At 47.3% G+C, this 25,719-nt stretch overlaps 1 protein-coding gene across 2 annotated transcripts in view; it reads right to left on the bottom strand.

The window, feature by feature from the left end:
• The window catches only part of rasal2 (RAS protein activator like 2), a gene marked incomplete at its 5' end in the record, with an annotated part of 65,185 nt that extends 39,630 nt beyond the window's left edge, over positions 1-25,555 (bottom strand). Inside the window, one exon of one of the 2 annotated variants that reach the window (XM_080861247.1) lies at positions 24,950-25,555. In XM_080861247.1, coding sequence (XP_080717373.1) covers positions 24,950-25,076 — 127 coding nt within the window. The remainder of the gene's footprint in view (positions 1-24,949) is intronic. The other variant, XM_080861248.1, reaches the window with a different exon arrangement.
• Between the last annotated feature and the right edge of the window lie 164 nt (positions 25,556-25,719).

Genomic DNA, 25,719 nt, shown 5'->3' on the forward strand with positions numbered 1-25,719 from the left:
TACAGCTTTGAACATGTTCGGTGTTCGGCTACAAAAAGCTTTTTGTGTCATCAGCTGTGCGTGGGGCAGAGTCATCACTGTACACGTTTTCATATCGCCATATCTGCTGAGATTAGCAGCTAACCGCCGCCATAACTCATCTGGCAGGATTCCAGGAAACGAGAACCTGAAGCTGCTCGTGTGACGAAGACTGAAAGCAGCCGGAGACATCGGACTTCTGCACTCCGTCACGAGTGGAGACGACTTATTCGGTCTCCGTCTGTGAAACTGCGCTGCGGTCTTTGTGAGGTGGCGGTCCACAGGAAGTCCCCCCCCCTCTGTTGCCGCCTGCCTCCCTGCCTGCGTGATGGATTAAGCTTCTATATTTGCCGAGCGGCTGGATGATCCAGGCCCGGTGAAAAGGTCAGAACCGGCCGGCGGGATGACGAGCTCACCAGAGAGTGAAAACGATTTGTCTGCTGCTACCGGACACGCCGCAATCTGCAGAGCGTTAATCAGCTGATGAGCCAAACAGGCCGCGTGATGGTCTGATGAACTCTTCTTATAAAGCGATTCGATGTCGGCGGCGAGGCGTGTCCGACTGCGAAGTGAGATGTTGGATCTCCGTCATCCATGCGCTCCACTCACACACAAAGCGGACGCGTGTCGGGCTGAACTGCTCTGTGCACTTTGGGTCATGGATTCCAGCTTTTTATGGCCAACGTCTGAGCCGAACATGAGCTTCTTCACCTCTGAGTCACAGCTGAGGCCAGGATACACCTGTCCCACTCCAGCTGCAGACACACTGACACGACGACTCATTTATTTGCAGATAAAAGTCTTCTGATGCTCATCACAGAAATATCAGAAACTGAAACATAAAAAACTCGACCTGGGTTCACACAGCAGGTGGACACGCTCCAAAACTCACGGTCTAAAACACCGAACAGGTCTCCCCTCACCGCTCACAGACGTTCATTCCCACTGTGTTCAAATCACTCGTATCAACTGCTCACGTGCCCATGAGCACAGCACCTGCAGTGGTCACAACGAGGCAAGAGCAAAATAAACTTTGTGTTTGTGTGTGAGAGTGTGTATTCGTATCTTTGTGGGGACCAAAATCCACGTCCCCACAAATTTAGAGACATTTTTGAGACACAAAATGTGGTTTGAGTAACAGGTTACAGTTGTTATGGTCAGAGAAAGTATGTCAATCAGATGTCCCCACAAGATAGGACATCCCAACGTGTGTGTGTGTGTGTGTGTGTGTGTGTGTGTGTGTGTGTGTGTGGGAGCTGTGGTGTCCCGGCAGGTGTTAGACACGACTTTGGGAACAACACAGCAGGATTCTTATTCCCTGAGTTTGACTTTGAGACTTTCGTTGATCTGTTTTTGAACGATTTGGGGAGAAACTGGTTTTAGTCACACATGTATGTTTTTGTGACGCGCTAACTTCACCTGTCTAACTTTTCATTGGTCCGCATTTTTGGGCGGCGTGCAGGTGTTCGGTTTGCGGGGTCGGGTTTCTGGCAGGTGGAGTTTCAGCCTCCGTCAGTCGGCAGCACGAAAATAACCGTGTGAAAAAACAATTAGAGCGAGTCCAGATATACTCATGTAAACACAAACACACTGAGAGCGTCACGGGCACGCCCAGGGTGTGTGTGTGTGGAGAAACCTGACTCCGGCCAAACCTCCACTGGGAATGTCTGAGAGTCCACCACCTGTCCACACACACACACACACACACACACACACACACACACACACACACACCCACACACACGCACACGCACACGCACACGCACACGCACACGCACACACACACGCACACGCACACACACACGCACACACACACACACACACACACACACACACACACAGGCCGCTTTGTCTGTCAACCTGTAGCAGCAGGCAGGCCCAGTTGCTATAGCAGCCGGTAAACACGGACGCTTTCCTCCAATCATACTGCGGTGACATCACACTGCTGCTTTATCAAGATGGGACGGTCCAACAGGAAGTCGGGAGGTGAAACCAAAAAGAGAACAGAGAGGGGTGTGTCACCGAGACTGACCCAGGCTGCAGATAACGCACACAGATCAATACCAGCACACACTTCCTGTTCTGATCAGACGTGGAGGTCAGAGGTGAAAGGCTGCACTTTGACACCTAAAGGTTCAACTCCTCCTCAGATGTTGCACAAACTTAATTCAACTGTTTCCTGACTTAAATAAAGGTAATCGAATATATCACTTAACGAAGACACGGAACTCTTCAGATTACAAATGTTCTGAGAGACCTGTGCTTGCCCCGATGTTGATGTGACACACATATAATCAACTCTGTGCAGCTTTGCCGCAGTTCTGGAAAACGTGATTATGGAGGGAGAACATGCGTCCTCCTTACATCAGGGAAGCAGCACAAACCAGTGATGGAGAAGTAAACAAGAGAATATTTGTTATATTTGCATGATGATAAAATATTTGCTGCTCCAGCAGCTGTTCAGGCTTGATGGGAAGATTTGTTGGACATGCAGTCAGAGGGGTTTACCCTGTGCAGACCTGAGCTCCCCCCGTGTGGCGCCTCCTTCAGCAGCAGCACTCTGTGTGGCGTTATCAACCTCTTGCATCACTGTGGAGGGAGTTGGCCCACTCTTCGTTACAGCGCTGATTCAGTTCATTGAGGTTTGCAGGTATTTGTTTATGCACAGCTCTCTGAAGCTTCACAGCATTAAAGTCAGGCCGAGGTCTGATTGCAGCAGCTTGGATCAGATCATTGTTCATGGTCCACTCAGAAAAACAAACCATCATCCCTCCACCACTGTGCTTAGAGTTGGTCTGAGGTCTTTGACATGCTGGTTTTGTGTGTTATGGACGAACGTCTGCACTTTGGTCTCATCTGTCACGTTTGCTGAAGCCGTGTGGTTCGATCAGCTTTGCAAAGCTAAGCTGTGAAGATTATATCCCACCAGAAGGCTCCAGGGCTGCACACTGACAAATGCTCTGCTCTTATAGCAGAGATCAGTCAATGTGTTTGATCACGAGCACCTGGCTGACCCTCCTAAGTCCTAACAGTGAGGGTGGAGTTTTTCACGGGAGTGCAGAGATCCTGGTGAAAACTGATCACGTGATCGGATAAGACGAGGAAAGCAAAGCAGAAAATTCACAGGAATAAGAGCAGAATTTATTTTTGGCGTGCTGATGGGAGAGAGGAGATTAAACGTGTCGCTGGAAGTCGATAAAATAAAAATGAAGATAATTCATTTAATAAGGTACGGCCAGCTCCTCCCCTTCCTGAGGAATCGCTCCAGCAGATGGAGCCGTGCGTTTGATTCGGCACACATTTTACTCCAGAAGCTCCCATTTATCCGAGCTTGGGATCGGCACATGGAGGACACCGACCTGTGACCAGTGAGGTTGAACCATGCGGTCAACTAGCTGTGCACACCCCAACATGACCAACACATCAAGCATAACCGCCGCAGTCGTCTTCTGACAGAAGACCATAACGACTCTGAGCCGAGCGACAGCCGATCCAAACACGGCATCGCAGTATCTCTCATTAGCCAACCTGCAGATAGCAGCGTTTGTCTGCTTGTGGCGCACAGTTGGAAACCGTGCTTTGGTATTTCTCTGCAGGCAGCTGTTCAGCCGTTAAACCCAGAGGAGCCATCGGCAGCTCTGAGGTGTTAAACAGGCTGCAGGGGAGCTTTTGTCCGAGGGAGGAAATTACAGCAATTAGCAGCCTGGACAGAGAAACAGTGTTTTTATAAAGCTGCCCTCCGTCCAGGCGGGAGGAGGAAAAAACCGTCGAGGTTGTGGACGTCTGCGGGGAGACGTTAAAGCTGCAAGTGTGAGAAATAAACGTGTTTTCATGATCGATGAGGGGACAAACTGAAGTATCTTTGAAAAGTTTCCAAAACTCGGATTTATGTAAATATATCATGAGACCTCCTGGACACTAGGTGGCGATGGTGTTTCCACACCTAACCAATCACAGACAGAGCTGGAGCTAATAAATGTCAATATAAACAAGGTGACAAATTTAAACTCTGGCCTGATGGTGGCGCTATGAGTTGAGGATCAGTACTTTCACGTGTCTAAACCTTCCTGATTTAACAACTTCCCTTCGTGTACATGGACGTTGTGTAAAATTAAAGGTTCACTTTATAGTTTATGGCTGTAAGAGCTGCCGTGAGACTGACGTAATAAAACAAAGGGCTGTTAGAAATTAGGGCTGCCACGATTAGTCGACTAGTCACGATTATGTCGACTATTAAAATCGTCGACGACTAATTTAATAGTCGACGCATCGTTTGAAGCTTTGTAAGATCACAAAGGACGCAGGAATGAGTAGTAGGATTTAAGAGTGTAATAACAGACTGAAACAGAAGATGGCAGCACTGCATGTACAAGGATGCCAGCTGCCATTAAACCCCGAAGAAGAAGAAGCTGTGTCCCAGAATTCATAGCGCAGCTGTCAACAATGGCGGCAGCTAGTTAGTTTTAACTTTACTCTTATTATTCTTTCTGGGTCACAAAATAAACCTTTAACATATTTTCAGGCGAGAATGTAGCTGTGTAAACCTCAAATATCGGCTCAGTTTATCAGGACACCGCATATTTTCAAAAGCGCTCCGACGTTTTCGGAGACGTCTGTTACCCACTAGCTCGATAGCTAGGCGGGGGCAAGGCTAACTAGAGCCGTGAGAACACCGGACTCCCGGCACATCGTTTTCAAACCCACCGCCGTCTTTCGCTAGTCAGGTTAAACATGATATATGAGTCACTTAGATAACTTAAAAATGTTATTGTTTGGCTTTCTTTAGTATTTTATTTGTTCCTGAGTAAATCGGTTTGGCTGAGATTAAAGTTATAGTTTTTGCACAGCTAAAACTGTCAAGCAGACAGCTGATTATCAGAAGCTGGAGAATATACTCCGGTGTCCTGTTATATTTTAGAAAGCAAGGAGTTTATTAAACTTCACCGAAACAATCTGCAAATTTCATTAAAAATTAATAAACTACCATCTTGTCTTTATTTTTAGTTAGCACAAACACTTCAAGCTGTAAGCTAATGATAGTTATATAAGACCAGATGCTGCTGGTGCAATAAGCTGTACGCTGTACCTCCAATGGATGATGATCTGATTAGTCGACTATCAAAATAATCGTTTGTGGCAGCCCTAGTAGAAATATCAGTGCGCTCATTTTGGGGAATTTACTGCAGGATCTGTACACTAACACTTCCAGGGACGGGACATGAAGCCGCTGCGCTGTGTTGTGAGTTCAAGCTGTAAAAATGTGCCGGATGAGCCGAAGCTCGCTCTGCTGCAGGTCCTCCTGATGTCAGCGCTGCTCTCTGGAGAGGACGCAGACAGCACTCAGCTCAGCAGCACAGAAACGTCAACACGAGTCTGCTAACAGCTCCTCACGCCGCGTACAGGGACGGTCTGGAGGTCATTTTTATGACATTTTACTTCAGCAGAAACTGAACTGTGCTGCAGCTCCTCGCTGCATTTAAACCTGCAAAAACAGCCGCGCGAGAGCAGCGAGCACAGCCCAAACAGGCCGCCCGAGGCCCACCAACCAGCCACATCGCTGGCTGAAAACACTGATCGCCTGGTTAAAGTGAAGCTTTCTGCTGGGAAACTTTGGGTCCAGTTATTCGTGTGGATGCCACCTAAACACACGTACCAACCCCCAACCTCCCCCACCCACTCCGAGGGACACGGTGAAGTTCCGCTCTGCTGATCGGGGAAAGCTGCAGTTTTCCTGCTCAATCATGTCGAGTTCATTTTATTTTATTGGTTTGTGGAAAATGAATCAGCTAAATCTGATTCTCTCACATCTCATTATGTGTGAAGCTCCAGCCTGCTGGCCCCTCACACTGTTCCTGCTGCTGCTCTGATAATGAATAAATAGTCTGAGTCTCCAATCAATCATTAATCGATGGTTTTTTGTTATCGCTTGTACTCGACGCGTCCTGGCAGCAGCGACGGCGGCTCTTTGATGCTCAGCCTGAAGTGAAGGCGGCTGGTTTAATATTTAAACGTGCTGACTTCAGCTGTACTCTGCTGCATTTGCATCTGCAAAGCAGATTCTCTCTCTCTGCTGTCAATCATGGCGGCAGCCTGCACAGAGGGGGGCGGTCTGAAGGGGTCAAAGGTGAGCGGCAATGTCGCTTCCCATCACCCGAGGGAGCAGCAGAGGAGCTCCCGAAGGACTGAAGGAGGTTTGCTGTGTTCACACAGGCGCCGCAGCACACGTGGAAACGTCCGGTACGACGGCTTTGTTTAACCCACCGGTTCTTGTGATGTCACGAGATGCCGATGAGCGCAGCTGTCACATGTCCTGTGGGAGGGGTGGAAAGTATCCTGACCTCATTCAACTGTGCGGTGTCCACGTAAGAGCCGCAAGATTAGCTGGATTTTGATTTCAGTCGCAATTTTAGTTTCCAGCAGAAAACAAATTATTAAAAATAAAAAAATCACTTTTCACCGCAAAGCTTTTGTTAATTTCCCGTGTTATAAATCAAGCGCACCCTCTGACACCTCCGTAAACACTCAAACTCAGTCGCTGGTCAGTTCAGCTCACAGCTAACGTTTCAGTAAAGTGTCAAATACTCGATCTGATGAAGAAAAGCCCGGGCACGAGTCCATCACGGGTATCGGCCTCGCAAACGAGTGAACAGCAGATCAGAGATCGATAACCCTCAAAGGAGGTCCTGCAGACCTCGACAGGAAGAGGACTGCTCACAGTACGAGACACAGATTTGAGAACAGAAAAGAATAATCCATCAATATTTTCCAGTCTCTGATCCTAAAAATCACATTTGCTTTGATATTGGATGGCCGCTAACTTTCTGCTTCTTAATTCAGATCAAACTGAGGTTATTGTACTCGGCCCTGAAAAGCTTAGAAATATGGTATCTAACCAGATTCTTACTCTGGATGGCATTACCTTGGCCTCCAGTAACACTGTGAGGAACCTTGGAGTCATTTTTGACCAGGACATGTCCTTCAACGCACATATTGAACAAATATGTAAGACTGCTTTCTTCCATTTGTGCAACATCTCTAAAGTTAGAAATATCCTGTCTCAGAGTGACGCTGAAAAACTAGTTCATGCATTTATTACTTCCAGGCTGGACGACTGTAATTCATTATTATCAGGAAGTCCTAAAAACTCCCTGAAAAGCCTTCAGCTGATCCAAAATGCTGCAGCAAGAGTCCTGACAGGGACTAGAAAGAGAGAGCAGATTTCTCCTGTATTGGCTTCCCTTCATTGGCTTCCTGTTAAGTCCAGAATTGAATTCAAAATCCTGCTCCTCACATACAAGGTCTTAAATAATCAGGCCCCATCTTATCTTAATGACCTTGTAGTACCATATCACCCTATTAGAGCACTTCGCTCTCGCTCTGCAGGCCTACTTGTTGTTCCTAGAGTATTTAAAAGTAGAATGGGAGGCAGAGCCTTCAGTTTTCAGGCCCCTCTTCTGTGGAACCAGCTTCCAGTTTGGATTCAGGAGACAGACACTATCTCTACTTTCAAGATCAGGCTTCAAACTTTCCTTTTTGCTAAAGCATATAGTTAGGGCTGGACCAGGTGACCCTGGATCCTCCCTTAGTTATGCTGCAATAGACGTAGGCTGCCGGGGGATTCCCATGATGCATTGAGTTTTTCCTTTCCAGTCACCTTTCTCACTCACTATGTATTAACAGACCTCTCTGCATTGAATCATATCTGTTATTAACCTCTGTCTCTCTTCCACAGCATGTCTTTATCCTGTCTTCCTTCTCTCACCCCAACCAATCGCAGCAGATGGCCCCGCCCCTCCCTGAGCCTGGTTCTGCTGGAGGTTTCTTCCTGTTAAAAGGGAGTTTTTCCTTCCCACTGTCGCCAAAGTACTTGCTCATAGGGGGTCATATGATTGTTGGGCTTTTCTCTGTATCTACTGTACAATATAAAGCGCCTTGAGGTGACTGTTGTTGTGATTTGGCGCTGTATAAATAAAATTGAATTGAATATTCAGCAGTCTGGTTAAAAAAAAAAAAATCTTTCCCCTTAAAAAGGGTTTATCCTGCCAAACGCCTGTGGACCCGGAGCAGGACGGCGCCGTCACACAGTCCAGTCTGGAGGGTTCTGGCTGCAACACAAAACAACCTGTTTTCAGACGCATTCATGTGGGAGCCTCCACGTTCCCACCGCCGCTATTCGGAGCACCGAAAGGTTAATGAGCTCAGGGCTGCTTTTGTTACCCAGAAGCTTTTATTGTGGAGGGCCAATTTACATACAAAAGGAAGACACACACACACACACACACACACACGTGTTGTTCTGTCAGTGTGAGGACCTTCGCTTACATAACACATCAGTTGGACCTTCAGTTTAGCTTTAAGGATGGAAGTGCTGTCTGAACTTCCTGTCCACACAGGGTCACATGATCACAAACCTCCTCCCTGAACCTGACCAGCGTTGACTCTGCCTCATCACACTTTTCTGTATCTGTGCCTTGATGTACTGGTTATGTTAGATAACGTCTGGTAAGAGACTGAGCTGAGAGACTGATAAAGAGTCTGTGGCGCTACAGTCTGTGCTCACGTGCACGAGGTCCAAACACCAAACAGTGTTAGGCATAAAAACACTGGGTTAGGGTTGAAAAACGGAGAGTTAGGTGAGGCAGACCCAATAAGACTGCTTCATTTAATCTCTGGGAATGAGGACGAGCTGAGCTGGCTCTGAAGCCAGCCACACACACACACACACACACACACACACACACACACACACACACACGCACACACACACACACCTCATTGAGTATGCAGGAGCTGTCCTGGCCTCTGGCCTCAAACACACACACAGCTGATTAACAGGGTTTCTGTAGGATGCCGTGAGCCAGAACACCGCCACACATATCCTGCCTCACACACACACACACACACACACACACACACACACACACACACACACACACAGAGAAAAGAGCCTGATTCACCCTCCCAGTTCTCACACTCAGTTTCCATGTGAAAATGAACAGCTACTGCTAAGTGGGGTCTAATTAACCCAACTCTGTGTGTGTGTGTGTGTGTGTGTGTGTGTGTGTGTGTGTGTGTGTGTGTGTGTGTGTGTGTGTGTGTGTGTGTGTGTGTGTTTTACAGAAGTGAGAGCTCTGTGGTTTTGATTACCCAGCATGCTCTGGGCATGCTGGAAACTTTCACACTGTGTCTGTTTACAGCCACTTCTGTTCACGCAGACACATTTACTGCAGTCCTGAAACTGTGTACAAATACTTCACTGTGCTCCACGCTGTACGGCTCTGTGTGCTCTTCATTACTGCTGAGTCACAGCAGAATCAAACACAGTGACTTGAGGCTTTCTGCAGATTAAAGTTAAGCAACAGAAAGCAGAGGAAAGCCGATCTTTATTTATTTTTGTTAAAATGCTGAATTTTCTCACAGACTCTGGTCTGTTTGGGTTTCACTACTTCAAAGTCTCAGGCAGAACAAACTGACAGATCATAAAGTAGAGGGAAAAAGTTTTCACAATAAAGACCTGGGTTAGTTTCTTGTTTGCAGTCATGTCGTGTTGACTAACCCTGCTGGCACGGCTGGTGGGGCATCGCCGCTCTGAGCGACCACACGACGGTGTAGAAACCAGAAGCTCTGCGTGCTGAACCTGCCCGAGCGTTCACATGTTTTTAAGAAATACACCGAGCTGGCTGTACATCTGTGGGTGAACCACAGCAGGAACTAATACGCACACTTTTCTACAGCCTCCAGAGCATTGTAGGAGCTGTAGTTTATAGTTTGACACAAGACTGAAAGTAAAAGGAAGAACAGCCTGCAGCAGGCTGCTGACCTGTGCAGGTGTGCCCCGCCTCTCGCCCTGTGACGGGCTCTAGGGCACGGCGACCCTGAAGAGTATATCTGGTGAACTGAAGTTTTGAGCCAGGGTCAGATTACCACTCATCACAACCGCATGTGGGACCGGCTCAGACCGGATTTTAAAACTGATTTTAGGCCAAGTTTTAAAACTTGTTCATGACTGATTTTACACTGGTTCCCAGTTTGAATCAAGACTGGTTTAAAACCTGCTCTGGAACTGAATTTGGACTGTAGCCTGGGCTTGTTTTAGGTCTAATTTAGCACTGCTTTGAAACTGGATTCAAACTTGATTTTGGGATTGAGTTCAGACTGGTTTTAAACCACTTACGGGCTTAAATGTTTTGGACTTTGGACTTTTTAGAAACGTTTTACGGTAGATTTGAGACTGGGATGGAGCAGGTGATGAGTAAAGAAACCTAAGCCCAAACCCAGGCTGTGGGGTCTGCTTTAAAACTAGTTCCACACTTGATTTCAGTTTAGTTTAGAACTGGTTTTAAACTTATTGCAGACCAGTTTCTGGGCATAGTATTGGACTGATTTTAGGAGCACTCTAAGGTTGCTTTGAGCATCATGTCAGTAACCAGGTCAGGACCTGATTAGAAAGAGTTCAGAGAGAATTGTTAAGTTTTCGTCAGTACTGAGGTAAAAATCTGACAGTTTTCTGTACATCTGTGGGTAAAACCACAAGCAGGAACTTCTGATACCCAGTTCATGCTACAGTTCTACATTCCCCAAAGCATTATGGGAACTTGAGTTAATAATTTGAAGCAGGTTTAGAAGTAAAGCAAATGAGGCCTCTGCAGGCTGAGATGTGTTCTGCTTCTGAGCTCCCACCAGTGCTCCCAGCACATTAGCAGCTTCTGTTTCTGACTCTGCTCTCACACCAGTTTCCCATAAACCACCAGCTCAGACAGATTAAATTAAATCTTTTTCTACATCCCTGATCAGCTCTCCTCCTCCTCCTCCTCCTCGATGCTGTGTTCAAATTTCCGGCGAGGCTGAACGCTCCGATGAACGTGGCATGCCGGGGACGCTGGGAGCTCACAGATAACACGCATCATCTCCGTTTCAGGATGATGGATGACGACAGAAATATATGCGTCTATCAAACAGATCGGACTCTGGCGAAGCAGAGACACGATGCCCAAAGGCACACATTAATCTGACACGGTCACCAGAACGGTGTACCACAACATATCCCATTTCCCTCATAACACAAGCTTTCAGTGAGAGAGAGGTCAGAGGTCACAGGCAGGAGGTGGAATAAAATCTGTGATAAGGAACCTCTGGAGTCAGAAAATATTCGAGTTCACACATCGATACTATGAGAAGGTCCCAACCCTGAATCCTTTTATCAGTAAGCTCACAGGAACATGTATGTGCATGTCTTTAAGCTCACGGTGAACTCAGATCAGCTGCTTTGTGTTTTTTACATCACGTGTTTTGAGCAGCGTTTCAGTCCCTCATGCGCCTGAGCATGAAATATTTACTCTGCATGTGCAGTCTGTGAAACGTGCAGCATCTGATTTAAAAGGACAGCCTGAGCTCTGATGGTAAACAAGAGCCGGCGAGGTGAGGAGATCCGGCACGCTGCCAAAGATCCAAACCTGCACAGCAGTAAGGAGACCAAGGATAAAGCAGACCCGGTTCTGCTCGGTGCACCTGTGCACAGGTTAGCGCGACTTTCATTACTTCCTGGTTTCATTCGCCCTGAAATTATTTATAATTCAGGCCCGAACAAACTGGACTCCAGGACTGCTTCACACTTGGCTGGTTTAAATCTTGAATTTGGACTGAGATGGATTTTTGCAATGACTCGTTTCTGATTGCATAAAACTGATTTCAGAATCGGGTCTGTTTTTTCCCTGATGTTCAAAAGCTGCTTCTGCGTACATACATGGGTATTTTATTGTGTTTTCTGAATTTCTATAGACTTCGTCATTCAAAGATCTCTGTGGCTCTGATATCAGCCAAAGAAAATTAATTCAGACAATTATTCATATTCAGAGGAGCTGTGTTGGAGAACTAATGGGACTTGATGCAGCAGCGAGTTCTGCATGAAAACACACATTTATTATCTGCAGGCTCTAAATGTTTCCTCATGTGAGGTTGTAGTGGAAACTGCAATTAGCATGACTTAACCTTCAGACTGGCTGCCTGTCTGAGCTTTACACACTCTGCATGAATGTAAATGTTTGGTGAAGCAGCTGCAGACAGATTTCCAGCCTTCAATCAGGAGCAGGAGCAGGAGGAGGAGGAGGAGGAAACCTCTCTGAGAGCACAAAGGACAGCCGAGGTTTTCCTCCCTTAGAGTAGAATGAAGCTGCAGGGGCCACAGGAGAGAAACATCACTCTGCTTTAACTTCACCATGTGGGAATTTTTGTATCATCGTCATAATAATAGTTCAGGTCAGTTTCTGAGGCAGTGATCTAGTGGAGGTAAATGAGGAGGTAATTATACCGTATTGATAAGACAGACTGGTTGAACTGCGTTTTAATGTTTCGCTCTACCTTATTCACACAAATGATGCTAATGCTTTTTATAGACCTGCGCGATCCAGCTAAATCGGACTGCTCTTAATTTAATTTGACCGCTGAGATTTTCACGGCCAGAGCGACATTACAACGTTCAAGAAAAAGAAAACAGACAAACAAACAAATTATGCTGAATGTGTTGCATGTGGTGCATCACAGATACCTGCTAATTAATGCCCAAATAAAATCGTAGAACCCTGCAGACCTTAGTGACGGTCTAAGTGCAGTAACCTCACAGCAGCCACATAACTGGTCAGATGATGTCATTAAAAAAGCTCTGAAAGGCTCCAAAAGCACAAGCATGGCCCAGAGGTCCAGCTCAGGGCCTCCAACTAGCTGTGGTGAAGCCTAGTGGACAGCTAGCAGCTACACCCGCCTGCGTCTCCATCCACCTGCCAGGGAGAGAGGCCATCCCCCTACGAATGCAAAACTTTGATCCCAAAAAACAAACCAACTCTGAGCACATTGAAGCGAACACACCAACGGACTGCTCTTTAACATTCAGGTAAGGATTTAAAACTCTGTTTTAACAGCTCGGTTTCCCCCCGAACGAGGTTCCTGTTTATTCTGAAAGTTCTGCTGTTTGAGAGAAAACCACCCGGGAAGAATTCTGGGGGATTCCCTTTAGAGAATAATTCAGGCTAGTTCCTGGTGTCTATTTGTGTTGGCGTCAAAGCTTCTGAGCCGGAGGCAACACAACTGTCTTCTCTTCATCTCATCGTGCTTTTAATATGTTAAGTGAAAATGAAGCTGTTAAAAAGAAAACTTTTTAAAAGAGGACACAAGCATGACGTAGACACCCCTACCGTCCTCTCCTCCTTCATCTTCGCTGCCTCCGCCTTCTTCCCTCAGGACTTTGCCGATCCTTCGAGACAGCGAGCTGAAGAAGCTGCTGACGGATGGCGTGCTCCTCTCGGCGACCGATTCTACCTTCCTGAGCGGTTCCCTATTGTTGTCGTTGTTGGCGCCGGGCTCGGACATCGACCGGAGAAAGATCCTCTGCAGGGCGCCGGGCTCCCCGCTACGTTTTTTCGGGTTTGGGAGGGTGCCGAACCTCGGCAGGCTGAGCAATCGCCGGTGAGAAGGCTCCATGGTTTGTGCTTTGCCCTCGGGAGTGGACGTACCGGCCGACCTCGGCGCCTGGCGAGCAGATGTCTCCCATTTGTATTTGTCCAATAACTGCTCAGAAGCCGGTGGGGTGTTGGTTCTCCGCCAGGGCCTCCTGTAAAAGTGCCAGTGGTACAAGGTCCCCTGGATTAGACCCTCACCGATCAAAGGGTGGGCGCCACTTCCACTCATAGTCTAGCACACGCAAGCTTCCTCCAGGCAGCAACGAGCAGATGGAGGCCCCCAAAATGGGCGTCACTGCTGGTTCGCCGACAGCTGTGCTGTGACACGGACAAACGACCCCGGCGGGTCGGACGGATGAGGATTCGTCAGGTTGTCCTCATGTGCACGCCGAGCTGGAGCTGCCGTTCGCTCGCTTTCTGTGGGCTGACGTTCGTCTTCCTGGGAGGAAGTCAAGAGCCAGAGAAAGACCGAGGCCAGCCAATCAGGGCTGAGCAAAGGCAAAGCAGCAGACTGTGGTTTCCCCTATGAAGACTACAGCGTCGAGCATCAGCTTCTCCTTTTTCTGATCAGTTTCCTGGTTTGGTTCTTATTCAGCAGCAACGACGATGACGATGACGCAGAGCTCTCATAATGAATCATATGGATGGATTTAGATCTGTAGACTTGCTGCAGTTTGCAAACAGCCTGAATTTTGCTCCAAAATAGGCGGGAAATCCCCCTTTCATACTTCCCACATTGGCGATTTATGCACTTTGCGAGGGACCAGGATGGGTTGTAGTCTGTGGTGTAGGGTGGGCAGCTGGAAATAGTAGGTGGATGGAAAGAAAAAGGGTTTCGGTAGCTTAAAAGTAACCCACAGAGTGCCAAATTCAGTCAGTGATATCCTCTAATATTTATAATACCCATTTCCATTCATTCTACACGTAGCAGCAGAGAAGGATCTGAAGAATAGGAGGCAAGATCTGTACGTTTACTATCTATGAAAGTAACACAGGCCAGAACACAATCTGGACGCGCTGATACAAAAACATTTAACTGGTATAGTTGAGTGTAATTTAGTCAAGCTCTTACCCACATTCAGGCCAGTCATTCTCTGTTTATTGGGTTAAATTTCTGAGCTCTCAGGCCTCCATACATGTTGTGATCCCTAAATATTCATGAGGACTGAAGAATGTCCCCCCGCCCCCCGAGGCCTCTGTGACCAGAGAGGAAACAGGAGCAGAGTCCCAGAGAGCAGGGAGGAGCTCTGAGGACACTTTATTCAAGCCCCGCTGATAGAGAAGCTTTGAAGCAGCAGAAGCGAGATAGAAAAATCCCCGCAGCTCACTCCGCGAGTTTCATAATATGGAAATGAGGAGGTTTGTTGTCGTTGTTGTTCAGGCTGCAGGTTACATGTGAGAGCGTTCAGTCCTCCACGTGGAGCTGGAGGTTCACCTGCAGCAGGCCAAACGTGGCCAAGATACAAGCTGAGGGCGATCTCAGGCTGCAAACAACCCCCGAATACATATCATCACACACTTTGTGACAGTAAAAAAAACAAATATCAACCAGCTCTCCAACAAGCTCCTCCCCCCAGTGGCCGGACTGGAAGTGGACTCCATCTCCGCTGTTGTGGAACGAAGCTTGTGATGATAGTTTTCACCTCATGGCTCATGAACCAGTTCTCCACCTATGGCAGGTTCTGGTCAGAGTGACCGTTCAGGTCACAGGAACAGGAGGACCATCCCTGTCTGCGACACGTAGATCTACTGCAACCCAACGCGGAGGAGGAGGAGTCTGTGGGACCCGCAACAATGACCTCACCAGCTTGGTCGGCTTGGTCTCATAAAAGTCGTTTGTCCCTGATCGTGGACACAAATTGACCTGTTTTTATGAGATGGTCAGTGCGGCTTTGTAACAGGAAGTACATTTCCTGTGCAGAGTTTTTGGCGAGCACGCAGTACCAAGAAAACGGCGCTTTGGGAGAAGTTTTAACTTTTTAGAATTTAAACCCAAAAAGTCGCTCTAAATAGTTTTAATGATTATTACTAACATATTTTAATAATGCCAACATTTTCAAAATAATACAAAATAAATAGAAACTTCTGACACATTTAAGAATCAACATGTGGTCTGTGAGCAGCAAAACCCCAACATCTCCAACCTCTGAGAATATTCATTTTGTGTAAATGGGTACAAACAGAGAGCGGACGGATGAACGATCATGTTCAGAGTCCCTGACTAGTTACAAACTGCCGTGAGACTGCGTTACAGAAAACAGAGCTGAGCTCCTGGAGGATTCAAACATGTGCTCCTCGTGGCCCTGATGCAGTTAGGAAAAAGATCAAACTCTCTCCAACTCTCAGATCAACCTTCTTCTTCTTGGGACTTTAAAGGCACGCCGCCCTGGCTGACCCACATATCAGCCCTGATTGGATAATGAAGCGACGCTGCATGTAGGTCAGAGTTAAGACTCGGGGAGGTTAAGCGGAATCAGAGGGAGGCAAGTCCTCCTCGAGCCAGCGGCGACTGACCGAGTCTGAGGCCAGAGGTCAACATCAGGACGAGCAGTTCCTCTTCCACGTCAGTTTAAACACATGTTCACGCCAAGTCTAAGCAGCTAAACGCACAACTGTAAACACTTCCTTTAGAAATTAAAAAATGAGAGCACGGGCGCTGCTACAGCTCACCTGACTGATCAGGCAAACGAAAGCTATCGTGTCCACCCGAGGTTGTTTCCTGCGTTTCATTCCTTCGTACTTGTCCCTGCTTTCCGATCTACACCGTGCTGTCCAAAAAAGGCCAAATGCAAAAAACAAATCTTACAAATAATGAAAGCTCCTCTTAAGAGGCTGTGGACAGATTTCTATGGATGGATTCAGGATAAACTTCCAATAAGATCGAAGGAATGGGACGTTTTAGACCGAAACCGGCTCGCTAACGTCAAACATAAATACCTCAGACAACATTACAAATCTAAATTACAATTTCCAGGAGTGGACCGCCAGTTCAGAAGCCACGCATGCTTTGAGTCCTTTGTTTCGTCTGAAAAGTCGCCCAAAAGCCATCAAGCAGCAAAGAGAACATCAAGGCTCAGGCAGGTCTCATTTCACCTGCATTCAGATACCAGCCCCGATTCTAACAGCTCACTCTGACTGAACCGGACTGATGCTTCTCCCCAATTTCCTGAGTTTAAAGGCCAAACAGGAAGTCCTACAAACATTTATGCTCCTCCAGAGAAAGGAAACAAAACAGGAAGAGAGGAGACAAACAGGAAGTCAGGTGGAAGCCAGCAGTGACACGGAAGACGTGGATTAAAACTTCTCTGGTGAGTGTTGTGGTATAATTTAGTCTTATTGCATTAAAATGAATCAGTGTTATGAAAACTTCTGCACAAAATCAGAGTGGATCAGAAGCACAAACTGATCCGTGATCGATTGTCAGATTCAGCGACAGAAACCTCTCACTGACTGCAGACTCAGCTCAGCCTTAGTTCGGTTGTTTTTCCTCATTGACAGACTCGACTGCTCACTTTCTCTCATTCTTCATTAATGTGTCTGCATTCGTTCAAAACGTGATGCAGAAATCTTCCAGGCCCACATGTTTACACATAAAACTGCTGCAAAGTGAGCAGAACAGGCTGCAGGACTGACCCGGGGCAACAGCTTAAAGTTGCTGGTGCCTTCATCAGGCACCACTTTGTTCACTTTTCATCTCCGTCCTGCAGGAAGCCAGGAGAAGAGCGGGCAGCAGCAGCAGCCTCCAGCTAAAAATAACTCGCAGCCATAAAGAGAGCTGTAAATCAGCAGCTGATAGCACCAAAGCCACTCGGAGCTCAGGAATCCAGGCTGGAGTCTCAGCTGGAGGCCGGCGGGCTGGCCCTCGACGGTCTGAGGACGGAGCACGCTTCCAGAAAACAGGAAGTTCAAGATCAGCGGCTGGATGTGAGGAGGCCGCATGAAACACTCCAAAAACATCATCTGAAAGGAGCCGAAGCAGCTCCAGATTTTAGCCTGTGACAGCAGTGGCACGGTAGATCAACGCAGCGGTCTGTGACACCACCACACGCCGCCTTCCCATTAGGGCTGAACGATTATGGAAAATAATCTAATTGCGATTTTTTGCCCCAATATTGCGATTGCGATGCGATATGCGATTATTTTTTAAGGTCTTTGTCTTCTGTATTATTAAACAAAGACAAGCAATACATCATATAGTATGGCCAATACTATATTACATTAATTTTAAACTGTTCTTTCCTGGAAGACAGACCTCTGTTATGATGACATGAGGTGATGCATGAATTGATGACTGACATTTTTATTTAACTTCTTCAATCACAACAGTATATTTGAACAAACACAATAGTTTATTTTTAGCTTACAAACATCTGAGCATAAAGTGCTGACAAGGAACCCTGGTGTAAACATTAAAATGAAAGTCAGTACAATGTGCAGATTGCAGAAATATACATAAACAAAATCAGTGGCTTTACCACACTCAGTTTTTCGACATCTGTGAACTACTAGACAGTCATTCAATTAAAAAATAATATTAAATAAATAAAACTAATAAATAAAAAATACACACATCTTACTGATCTCTGCAGTCAGTAACATTACACATAAAGTGCAAACATAATAGCAATTGTATAAACACACACACAAACACGCCTTTAAAGTTTAAAGGCGTGAAATTGGACGGTCTAGTTCTGATTAGCGTCACCGCTGTCTCGGTGGAGTTTAATAAACTCGGCCGTCTGCTTCTTGCTATCTAAAATATAACCAGACACTGGTGTAAATTCTCGACTGTCTCATACTTCTGTTTAATAAGTTTTCTGTTTGACGTTTAGTCAGCTGTGTGAAAACCAAGGAGGAACCCACCCGGGGGATTAATAAAGTTTTATTTTATCTAATCTAATAACTTTAATCTCAGCCAAACCGATTTACTCACGAACAAACAAAACACTGAAAAAAGCCCAACAATAACATTTTTAGGTTGTCTAAGTGACTTATATATTACGTTTAACCCGAGCAGCGAAACTCCGCGGTGATCTGAAAATGATGTGCCGGGAGTTGTGCCGTTCTCGGCCGCATCAGTAACCCTCGAGCTCCCGGCTAGCTGTCGAGCTGGTGGGTAGCAGACGCCTCTGAAAACGTCGAAGCACTTTTGCAAATATGCGATATCTTGATAAACCGAGCAGATATTTGATGTTTACACAACTACTTTCTCGCCTGAAAATATGTTAAAAGTTTATTTTGTGACCCAGAAAGATTAGTATGAGTAATTTTAAAACTTAGTAGCGGCCGCCATTGCTGGAAACTGGAGTTTGGCTGGGCCGCGCTATGAATTCTGGGATATGGTAGTAATTTGGACAGCCTTCGGCGCGTCGCTGTGACGTAATCGGTCTACAAATGCGGCCTCAGGAGGATGCAGCCCATGAATTTGGACATGTCCAGAGTACAATCGCAGCCTTTGCGGTTAGAAAATTGCACTTGATCATGTCGCGATATTATCGCAAATGCGATATATCGTTCAGCCCTACTTCCCATCATTCACACATACTTCAGATTAGCTAAAACCCAGAGGGGCCCGTCCAACGTTTTACAAAGTCACAAGTTCATTTGGAGAAATCAATCAATGATTCTTCCAGGAGCATATTAAAATAAAAGCCTCTGATGGATAAACTACTTATTTCCAAATTAATTGGCAGGTGACTGAAAGCCACAGCAGCTAACACACCGACCCCGAGGCAATAAAGTCAACTTCTAATCCGAGTTTGAAGCTAAACAGAGCTGAAAATATCTACGTTAGAGCCTCGTGAAGCGACAAACAGGAAGCGAGTCGGCTGATGTTCTCGAGGTCAAGTTAACTTTGAGCGGCTTAATCGCCCAAACACTCAGGTGTTGATTTAAACTACAAACAAGGTGTCTGATTGGTTGTTTGGCGGCGTGAGCGTCCTCCTCAGACAGCAGCAGCGTTTGGTGCTCAGACGATTGACTAATCCAATTTTCATCCACAACTCAGGCTTTAATCTGCAGCCGCTCTGACACAGTGATCCACTTCTGCTCTCCGCTCACAGCTTTCAGGGCAGCAGACGTCCTCTGAAGTAATCTGATTACTTCCTGCTGAATGCAGGAGCCTGCTATCATGTGACACATAAACAGGAAAGCTGGTTTCCCCTCATTAACGTCTGAAAAGGGAAGAAAAATACGAAGCATCTGGAAAATTCACCTGTCAGTCAAAGAGGCCACACCCCTATTTTTGTAAACTTTAGGCCCTAATACAATTGAATCAGGTGTGTTATAAAAACCTGACCCCACAGTTATAATGAGGTAGATAAATTAGCTATAGAGACCAAAACTGCTGCGACTGACCCACTAAAACCCTTTAACTCACTGCAGTCCACAGTCCACTGACAACAGCATCTTTTACCTCGAGGTAAAAAAAAAAAATTGCTGGTTTACTTTGTGTGACTTTTGCATTTTTATTGGTCAGTTTAGATCCCAAACAAACAGTGAAAACATTCAGGTCCAAGACTACTAACCATAATCATTCAAGGAGGCAGACAAACAGCTTGTGTGTTATGAGATGTAAAATCATAGATTTTGTGAATGGAGTCTGGTAGAGTGTAAGAGCAAAATGTAAAGTATATAAAACACGCAGACATAAGAGAGGGTTTCTTTGTAAAGGTATAGGATGAACGATCATTTTATTTCATTTGACATCTATAAATAACAGACACAAATCTTTTTATTCATGGTTTCTTTCTCCTGAATCTAAAACAAACCCTGATTACCACAGCACTGATTTCCCTTCGCATCAGACAAATAAAAACACACATCCAGCGCTGTGTGATTACGCCGAGTGCGTGTCGTCCCCGAGGATCCTCCGGTGCTTTTCCCACCCTGCCCTGAAATAGACAGCAGCTTTTTTTGGTCCAGAGAAGCAGGACTGCTCCTGTTTTGTTTCAGAGAGGAAATCCTGCCTCACCGCCCCCATCCTGAAAACAGCCAGGCCTGTGAGGAACTTTCCATTTCCTGCTCCCATCGGCCTCCATTGTCCTGCAGACCACCGCTCAGACCTGAACCCATTCCCCGACACTGATGAACCACACCGCCACTCAGACACGCAGACTCTGGGCGGAGATTCCCTGAAGATCCGCGAAGATCAATCCGACTCTTAGAAAATATGTTTACATGCGTCTCAGTTTGAAGAGCAAACGACCGCGTCTTCCATTCCTGCCCCGGAGCCTCCACGTCAAACACGAAGCACTTCAAACACACGCCAGTGGATCACATCCATCGTTCAGTCCTCACCAACTCATCATCAAAAGGTCAGGCACGGACACGCCCACGCCAAGCGCTGAGGCGAGCCCCGCGGTTGGATCCTGTGTTTGGGATCCGGCTCTAAATCTTGTCCCGTCTGTTTACGCACACACACAAAAGATCCAGGATTTTCTCAGCCGTCACAGACGACACACACTCATACAGAAGATCGAGCTGTTCAGAAAATTGAAGTATTTCAATACGAGTTTGAAACGCTGACAGAAACCATCATATTGTTAAATAATCAGCTCGTGTGGCTCTGTATCCATGTTCAGGCAGATGGATTTTATTCCACTTCACATCTGAAGGAATCTGATCAAAGCTGGAAGAAAAAAACAACCCATCACCTTGTTTTTCTCAAACTTTGATTGCATTTCAGTAAAACAACCACAGCTGATGTACCGGCTCGTCTTTCCTGCACATCTGTCCCATCAGTAAACCTTTTTTCTGGACCTAAACATCCTGTTTTCCAAGATAAGATCTACTATATTTATCCCAAAAGTTGGGAAAGCACCCACTCACGACAGCTTTACGCTTTTTACAGAACAGACTCGGCCAAAGAAAACATCCGTTTTTGCTCGTTTCTCACGTGCAGCCTCAGAGGAACGTGACGTCCCGTCAGTCCCGCAGGAAGCTCAGGTGTGAATGGGCTCACCGGCAGCAAACTCCCAGAATCCCCGTCCAATATGGAGGCTGAGAACCTCAGTGGGGCTTCAACATGACAGCAGGAGGAAGGAAACCTTCGGAGTGCGAGTGTTAACTCCTGACACTCTCAGCCGGTGGGCTGGAGGAGGAGGCTCTGCGATGTGTTTAAGCGTCTGTCTGCGGTCAGCTTTAATAGGCTTACGTACAGCAGCCTTTCTCTGGATAATGCACTCTGTCGATGCTTTCAGAGAGACGCTGGATCCAAACAGCGGCAGGAGGAAGCTTCACCTGCAGTTTGATCAACGTCTCGCATCGATCGCTCTTTCGTCGCTTCTTAGTGTCGTACGTCCATCGGGGCAGAACGCCCACCACAAATAAAGTTATTGCAACACAACGTAACACACACACAGACACACAAACACGGACACACTCTCTGCTTTCAGGATCGGGCAGGCTGGACTCTTGGGCCCAGAGGAGACTGTACACAGACCAGAGGGTGGATCACTGAGGTATCACCTCACACCTGGTTAGCTCAGAAAGGAAGGAACGTTATAGGTCACATGATGTCATTAAAATGCTCCAACAGCACCAACATGGTACAGGGGTGACAGCTAGGAGAGCGCTAGCAGCTACAGCCGCCTGAGTCGCCATCCACCTGTCGGTCAAAGAGGCCACACCCCCTAATCATGCTAACTTTAAACAGGCTTTAAAAAGATGTTTGTTTCTGCTGTAAAGGTGCACATTTTAACACAGGCATCTGTGGGACAGACTCACAGCTGGAGCCTCCAGTGGACGTTAAGAGGAAGTGCAGGTTTTGGTATTCTTTGATTAGAAATTCCAGCGCTAACCTCCTCCCGTCTGAGCGGGAAGCTGCTACAGCGTCTCAGCAGCACAAACTCAACACAGTCTGACACGAGGCCCCAGCCTGCTCTGTAAATACACCGGCAGGGTGGAGGAGACCCCACCCTCTGATGTAACGTGAATGCAGCAGAAAAACACAAACGACCCGCCGCTGCATTTTTCTGCAGTGAGGTGGACCTGAAGGCAGCACGGCGGCAGCCATTGTTGAATCTATTTGAGGAATGCGAGCCGCGGAGGGCAGCGAGGACCCGATGCCAGAGCCGGAGTCCTGCCCGGTGAGATCACCGGCACAAACTGGCTGCTGACATCACACCCTGCCAACAGCGGGAGGGTGGAGGAGGTGCAGGAGGAAGAGCAAACATCCTGATGCAGCCTCGCAGCTACAGATAGCAGCGCTGCATTCAGGCCTCTGTGAGCGTGCACATCTACGTTCAAAATAAACCGAGTTATAATCACGCTCAGGTTCATGAACACATCAGTGATGGGTCATAGCAGCCTTCAATGCTCCACCCTGTTGGTTCACAGGACGTCACCACCACTTCAGCCTCACTCATCCACTTTATTCCCAGTTTCGGATGAGTTCATGGGCCGCCGGAGCCTTTAGGTCTAAAGTGACAAACACGACTTCATTCTTACATTAACATCGAGAAACTCTGGGTTCAGTTTGAGACTGAATGAATTTAGAAGTTTTAAACTTTATAACTGGGATCATTAAGGTGATTAAAGGCAGTCAGACTATTCAGTGTTTTCACTCTGTGCTGGTTTTGTCTTTCAACACTTTGGTTTTTTAGTTTTGCACCTTATTATTATTATTATTAATTTGTGCATCTGTCTGGTAGTTCTTGACTTGGTTTTTTGTGGCTTTCTTTGCTTACATCCCTTTGTGATCATTTTGTTCCATTTTTAGCGTCATGTTGTGTGATTTAGAGTCGTGTTTCATTGTTTGGTGGCCAGTTTGAGCCTCTTTGTGGTTGTTTGTGTTTCTTTTGTCATTGTGTCTCTTTTTTTGTTCATTTTGAGTGTTTAAGAAATGACTTTCCACGTGTTCGTGGTCATTTGGAGACTCTTTCCAGTTACTTTACGTCTCATTCTGAACACTTTGCTGCTCTGAATGTCTTTTGGTTATTTTGAGTGTTTTGGATGACTCTGACTTTCCATTCTGAATCTAAAAGGAGATTTGAAAGGAGAAAAACACTAAAATTCGCCCTCTGATGTCACATTAAGCAACACGATCCAGTCTCTTCTGCTCATCCTTATCAGGGTCGGGTCCAAACAGAGCAGCGACTCAGACGCCCATTTCTCCCATGTTTTCAGGATCCTTTGAAAGTATCAACATCACCTGCAGGCTGTGTCCCTCAGGTGAATTTAAATAAACACAGAAGAGTTTCTGTAATTCACTGCAGCCATCAGTGATTACTCAGTGCATTCTCAGTCCTCGCCAATGCCGCCATGTGACCGCCTGTCCTGGAAAACTGTTCGGTCTCACAGAGCTCTGAAGCTTTTATTTTAGGAAGTGAAGCAGCAGCAGTCCTGCAGGGAAACATGAGACAGCAGCTGCAGCACCGGCCTCTCGTGTGAAGTCCGCGCAGAAAAACTGAGTCATGTTACCGTTTTCTGCCTCACAGGACGCCGCTGTGAGTCACAGCCCCACACGGCCCCATGTGACTGCGAATACGACGTCTCCTTACAGTTTCAGCGACCTCTGACCTTTCTGTCAGCTTCTCGTTCGCTACACACTGGAAGCTGGAAACTTGTGGCTGTATTCATGTGGCTTTATTGTGGGTGTCTGAGGTTTGTTCGCTTTAAAACAGTAACATCAGCGACTCCACCTGTGAATAAAACTCAACACGCCGGATAAACTCAGCGCTCAGGACTAACGCCACTGTTTGCACTTTCCCATCACTTTACGTCTCATTCTAAAGATCTGGACACTTTAGACTTTAGTCATGTTTTGATTATTATGAGATTTAAGCGTTTCTGAAGTTATCTCGCATCCTTATTGGTTCATCTTGCGTCTCTTTTTGGTCACTTGGGACTTGTTTTTGTTTTTTGTGGGCTTTTGTGGTGTTTTTGCATCGCGTTGTGAACACTCTTGTTTTGTGGCATTTGTATGGTTACTTTGAATGTTTTGGGACGTTTCTGTGGTTTTGAGCCGCTTCCTGAATACACGCAGGACTGTGTGACCCTAATCTAATCTGAGAGGTTCCCCGACGATTCAGATTACTGAGGTCAGCTGGTTTGAGTGCAGATTAAGAGCAGTGTTGTTGCTTTATTTTGACAAACTAAACTCAGGGAGACCTTTTCTGCTTCAGCTGCGATTAAACGCTGCAGTGCTTCCTGTAAGGACAGTCTGTCTCAGGAGGTCTAAGCTTTAAACCCTGAACCTTCAGAGAACAAGAAAGTTTTAAGGGATTATTAAGAGGGTAAGGGAACCAGAGCAGTTTAAGAGTCTGGCCCCAGGAACCCTTCTCAAGGAGGCTGAGTCGAAACCTCACGGAGCTGCAGCTCCCGGTCCCCCCGGTGGCCTCCATGACCTCGGCCTGGGCTCTAGGCGGATACCTGGCTATCCGAAAGGTGGCCGGTGCCCTCTCTACCTGCTGACCCCGGTCCCGAGACCCGCCCGGCCGCCGGGTCTCGGTCCTGCCCCCCCAGTGTGTTCTTCTTACCGTAGACCCGGAGCCAGCCCTGCTGCTGTGACACAGCGTCCCCCAGGATCCGGTCCACCAGCGGATCCAGGAGGCTCAGCCCGCCGCGCAGAGAATCCACGTCGCCTGGAAGCGAGTCCGTCTCCATGTCCGAAAGCAGAGAAAAAAAACTTGCTGTGGCTTCAAGTGTCCCTCCACAAGTGTGAGACAGTCCCGGAGCGGCGAGTCCAAGTGTCCACGCGCGGAGAGGAAGCGGAAAAAGTGTCGGGAGGATCCGTTACGGGACAGTTTGGTCGCTTTCACCGCCCAGCTGCTCCCTGTTAGCCGTTAGCTCGGGTCCGGCTGCCCGGCTGGCTCTCCCTCATTGTTCCGCTTCTCGGCGTAGCTGAAGGGGCAAACTTCCTCCAAACCAGCGTCCAGGTGAGACCGGGAGCGCCCTACCTCTGTCCCCGAGAAAAGTCCACACAGAGGCAGCCGTTAGGTCCGCGAAAGCCGCTGGAAGACACCGAGAGTCACGCGGTGGTCTCTGTGCCTCCGGCGGGCTGCCCCTCTCTGCCGCTGCCGCTGCCGCTGCTCTGCTCACAGTCCACCGCACGGGGACGGGCACGAGCCTGACCGGGCGCGCTCCTGCCAGGAGAGTCAGGAGCGCGCAGGGACGTCTGGCTGACGGGATGTTTCCCTGAACCTGACCACGTGACACGAGTCAGTATTACCAGGTTCTAATGAGCCCGGAGGATCTTCTGCATCCGCACTGAGGTCCGGCTGTATAAGAGCTCGGCCTCAGCCCACAG

This window comes from Rhamphochromis sp. 'chilingali' (genome assembly GCF_963969265.1).
Source record: "Rhamphochromis sp. 'chilingali' genome assembly, chromosome: 16".
NCBI classification, from domain to species: Eukaryota; Metazoa; Chordata; class Actinopteri; order Cichliformes; family Cichlidae; genus Rhamphochromis; species Rhamphochromis sp. 'chilingali'.